The sequence below is a fragment of the Salvia splendens genome, chromosome 6 (assembly GCF_004379255.2).
Source record: "Salvia splendens isolate huo1 chromosome 6, SspV2, whole genome shotgun sequence".
Classification (NCBI taxonomy): Eukaryota; Viridiplantae; Streptophyta; class Magnoliopsida; order Lamiales; family Lamiaceae; genus Salvia; species Salvia splendens.
Genome location: NC_056037.1, coordinates 36615360 through 36620123, shown reverse-complemented (window position 1 = coordinate 36620123; position 4764 = coordinate 36615360). Strand labels below are relative to the sequence as shown.

The following is a 4764-nucleotide window of genomic DNA, read 5'->3' as shown; positions in this document are numbered from 1 at the left end:
CACACAATCAAAAACAGCCAGCTTTCTTCCTGGCATCTTTCTTGCTTTGTGGACATGTGCAAGCAAGACTTTTACTCTTACAGTACTTTTTAATTTCAGTTTCCATAATTTATTTTAATGTAAATGATTGATATTATCTCATATATTATTTGAAAATACATAATGACCATTTAATATCTATTGTTTTTCTTTGGAATAAAATGTTTTAAAAAAATTTGATGATCAAGATATCGACATGACAACTGAACTTACACCTTGACTGCCTAAGTGACTACGAGGCATGAGGTGTAATTAGCCATTAAGTGTCCTCAATTTTCTATCATCTTTTAGGAAGTTTGTTCAATTTTGTCTCATAAAAATATTGAACATAGTGTAAACAAAGTATAATTAAAATGAATGTTTAATTTTGCACGTACATGATACTCTCGTCCCATAAAGATAATTACACTTTTCTTTTCACTAACACTATTTTAACTTATCTTTTAATCACCTCTCTTACTTTATCAATTATGCATTTATTCTTGTATCGACTCAAATGTTCATATTTTTATGGGACGGATGAATAATTAGTTTACGTCATTTTAAATTAGTAGACCTAAAAACATTGCAAACGATTGGACAAAATCGACAAATGTGGAGTAGATCTTGGTCTTCTCCTATAATTCTCACATAGACAGTCATTGAAGACTATTTTGGTCTCTTATTGCATATCTCTCTGCCTATCCCTATCTTGTACATTTGACTACTCTACAGCTATAACTACTACTTCTATTCATTTAAAGTTGAACCCTCCTTCATTAATCATAGCTTTTGCTCATTGATCATATAATGGAGTCCTCAGAGAATGAATGGCTGGGAAGACAAGTCAATCTTCACCGTTTCCTTCCACTTGTCTGTAAGTCTTTGCTTCCTATTTCACTTTCTTGGCTTCCTATTTCAAGTATTACCACTCTCTTTGTTCGATTTTTGAGGTACAACAGTTCCATCTCTCTCTGGGACCCTTTACAGTTTACACTCATTTCCTAGTTTTACATAGTTGCAGACTTAAACCTGTTCAATTGAGTAAGTACTCTGAAATGAATATTACTGATGGTTTCTAGTGTTTAAATCCTGACAGAGTACAAGTGGGACATTCATAAAAATCAAGTCTTTGCAAGAAATGGTGTTGAGTTCTTTGTTTATTGTTCATTTGTTTTCTAGTTAGTGTTTTTTTTGTGGGATGTGAAATATTTTATTACCACTTTAGACTTTCAACACCAAAAAAATCATGTCTTTTTTGGCTGCCTAGCTACAATTTGGACAGAAAAGATTTGATTGGAGGTGGGAACACTAGACAAAATTCAAACTTGCTTTGGTTTCTCTGTTTCTTGAAATATTTAGTCGGTGACTTTTTTTTAATGGCAGGCTAGCTAGAATGTTGGTTTGAAGAGAGCAAAAGTGGTTTGAGTAGATTAATTAGTGTCTTGCCTTTACTAATTTTTCTTGGGAGACAAAAGGAGAAAAGTTGAGGTTGTTTGAAATGGAAGCATCATGTTCAAAGAGGGCCAAGGCCCCCCCTTCAAATGTTGCTCATTGCTTGGTGGACGGATGCAGCGCGGATTTAAGCAAGTGCAGAGACTACCACAGGCGGCACAAGGTCTGCGAAGCGCACTCCAAGACCCCGAGGGTCACCATCGAAGGCCGAGAGCAGCGGTTTTGCCAGCAGTGCAGCAGGTTGCTTCTTTTGCTCAACCAACTTACTCAATGCAAAATGTTCAATTTAGTTAACTTTTGTATGATTAGTCCAAATATGGATATGATTGACATGTTGGTTTTGAATAGTCCAAATTCAAATTCACTATAAGAAACATTACGAAATCCTTTGCTCAACCAACTTAATTAATACTCCTACTACAAGATGTTCGCTTTAGTTAACTTTTGTATGATTGTATTTGTGATTAGTCCATATGTAGATATGATTGACATGTTGTTTTTGAATAGTCCAAATTCAAATTCATTATGAAATCTTTTCCCTAACCAACTTAAACAATACAAAGTGTGTAGTTTAGTTAACATTTGTATGATTCATGATTGTATGATAGCATTTAGTATTGGAGATAAGTCCAAATGTTGCCTTTTTTCTGATATTAGAGTTGTTGCATAGGTTCCACTCCTTGGTGGAGTTTGATGAGGGAAAACGAAGCTGCAGGAAACGTCTCGATGGGCACAACAGGAGGCGTAGGAAGGCCCAGGCGCGTAGTGGAGTGGATGAGAGGCCCGCGCCACCACAGATTGTAGCTGGTGGTGGTGTTGGTGTGGTGGGATACCCTTGGTCCGGGGCGGTGGTGAAAGACGAGAATGTGATGGGAGGCTCGTTGCTGCAACAGCAGCTCAGCTACATGGATAATATTCACCGTCAGCAACTGCTAATGATCAGCAGCAGCTCCTCTTCCTCAGCCTTTGTGTCACAAAATGTGATGATGGAATGTGATGGTGCTCTCTCTCTTCTGTCATCGCCGCCTCCCGCCATCGACTACCGCCAGACCACCACTTCTCCCACCTTGCATCTTCCTCACCACAATGTGGGATCATCCCATCAAACTCTCTCCTTCACGTGGAACTGACTAGCTCAATCATCATCATCATCATCAAGAATGTATTTTCTTTCTCATGTTTCATGTGTGATCATGTTTTCTTTCTTAGTTATATGTCTATGCTACATTCTTGCTTCCCAGTATTTGGATAAAATCCCAAATCTCAATGGATTAGAGTTACTTTTTTAAAATTTTCCATTCTTTTGCTGATTCTCAAATTCCAAAACTATGCCTCATAAAGCCCATCACCTCATTTCTAGGCTTCTCTATAATGGTAACAATTTGAATGGATTAAAGTAGTCTTTTTTAAATCAAGAGTGAACTATAAAACTAGTACCCACAAATCTATAAAATTATATTTTCAATCAAAATGTTTCATAAATCCCAAATTCAGTTCCGATTTTAGTACCCTCCGACGTTAATTACTTTACTATCAGACAACAACACACAAATCTATCACTTGTGACTTCTAGTGTTATGGTTGAAAGCCAATAATATTTCCACGAAGATTTAAAAATTGCTGCCCTTGCTTGATTAAACAATAGTTATGTGTTTACCTACTGATAAAATAATTAATTTAAACAGTTAAATATCTCACCAGTGAGTTTACTTTTTACACAATATTTAAATTTAATATCGCATTAAAGTCATGCAGATTTGCGTTGCCTACACAAGCATAAATTGTGCTGTGGTACAATGAAAGGTATTTTTGTCTATTTAACTAAAATTAAGATTTTAATTTGTCTAAAAGAAACTTCCCATTATAAAAAAAAGGAATTTATAATTTGCCTATTTTAGCTATTCTTTAATGATGTGATTCTATCGCAATCCAATTTATTCGTTTTCCTTTTCTATGAAAACAAAACTGAAAAACGAATTTCATTAAATTTTCAAAATAGCCATTTCTAAGTAAGGAGCATAAACACACCTACAATTCGGTTGGTTTTTGACTATACGCTTGCAAAAACGTATACAAAACAGAGGAAATTTAATACTATATTGGAAAAGATAGATAAATAATTCCATGCTTTTTATTCTGAACTACTTATGTATTGCAATTTTAATTTGTCGGTCGTCAATTTTAATTTTGAGCATTTTTTATATAAAAATTTGAATAACTAAATCAAAAGGATGTGCTTGAGTAACATAAATCCATCTATCTTCAACCAAAGATCAGAGAATCGATTCTTGATTTTGAGTCTGAACAACTTTAAATCATTGAGCCAGTTGCCGACTATTTGAGATGGCTACAAATCGGTTAGAAAATAAGTCATTGACACTGTAGATGAATGTTTAACTAATTAATCAATGTTTGTTTCATAGGAATATTAGAACAATAAATTACCAAAAACAATCACGGTTGAGCCTAGATCTATTAGAACATAGACATAAATTGTAGTTGCACCGTTAGTTCTACAAATTGAATAACCTCAAATTCATTGGGCTTGTTGTATAAGGCATGGTTAAACATTATTTGACCCAACAAAATTTTGGGTCTCACTATTTTTTACAACTATATTAAACCTAGTTTATTAATGTCTCATTTGAGCCTTCAATTACATCGTTGTCCATAAGAGCATTAGCAGTGGGGCGCCCTAAGGAACGCCCTAAAGCCCGCCCTATGCACTGCCACGTCAGCATTTTATCCTCCTACTACCCTTCCACCTGGCGCCCTATAAGCCGCCCTAAAGGCCGCCCTATAGATTTCACTATTGTTTTGTTAATTAATATAAATGTTTTCAAATATGTCAATGCAAAATAATTAAAAAATACCACGATTAATTAAAAACAGCAAATCCTACATTGATTAAAAAAAAGTTTTACACGAGTTAGAAATAAAAAAAAGTTGACTACTCTACAAAAGTCCTAACTTGCGGTGCAGCTCATCGATCATCCCCTGGAGGTATTCGGCTTTGGTCGGGTCCTGACATTGCATGAGGGCGTTGTGCGTGTCCAACAACGTCCTCCGGTTGGCGGCCGCTGCCAACTCCGCGTAGGCAAGTGCCGCCGGGATCGGCGATGGGGGGGCGGTCGTGGCTTGCGAGGAGGATGTCGCCTTCGCCTTCCCCTTGTTCTTCCCAGCCTTGACGCCAATAGGACATCGGGAAGACACCAGTGTGCCGGAACTCTCCTCCTCCCCGTACATTGTCCGGTTGAGGTCCACCGGACATGCGCCGCTTTCGCTACTTGT

General features: G+C 36.7%; 1 protein-coding gene across 3 annotated transcripts; it reads left to right on the top strand.

Moving 5' to 3' along the window:
• Window positions 1-646: 646 nt before the first annotated feature.
• On the top strand, window positions 647-2764 carry LOC121809759 (squamosa promoter-binding-like protein 7). 3 transcript variants are annotated; one of them, XM_042210544.1, is made up of 3 exons: window positions 647-895; window positions 1405-1713; window positions 2144-2764. In XM_042210544.1, the coding sequence occupies exons 2-3, from the start codon at window positions 1520-1522 to the stop codon at window positions 2601-2603; spliced, it is 654 nt and encodes a 217-aa protein (XP_042066478.1). In that variant the 5' UTR covers window positions 647-895; window positions 1405-1519; the 3' UTR covers window positions 2604-2764. The 3 variants fall into 3 exon arrangements, with proteins under 3 accessions (XP_042066478.1, XP_042066480.1, XP_042066479.1); XM_042210546.1 differs by lacking the exon at window positions 647-895 and adding an exon at window positions 903-1062; XM_042210545.1 differs by lacking the exon at window positions 647-895 and adding an exon at window positions 1069-1320.
• The last annotated feature ends 2000 nt before the right edge of the window (window positions 2765-4764 follow it).

Excerpts from the sequence above, each read along its gene's own strand:
- LOC121809759 (XM_042210544.1), top strand. The coding sequence starts at position 1,520 with ATGGAAGCATCATGTTCAAAGAGGGCCAAGGCCCCCCCTTCAAATGTT. Across the intron at positions 1,714-2,143 it reads TTTTGCCAGCAGTGCAGCAG|GTTCCACTCCTTGGTGGAGT; the intron begins GTTGCTTCTTTT and ends GTTGTTGCATAG.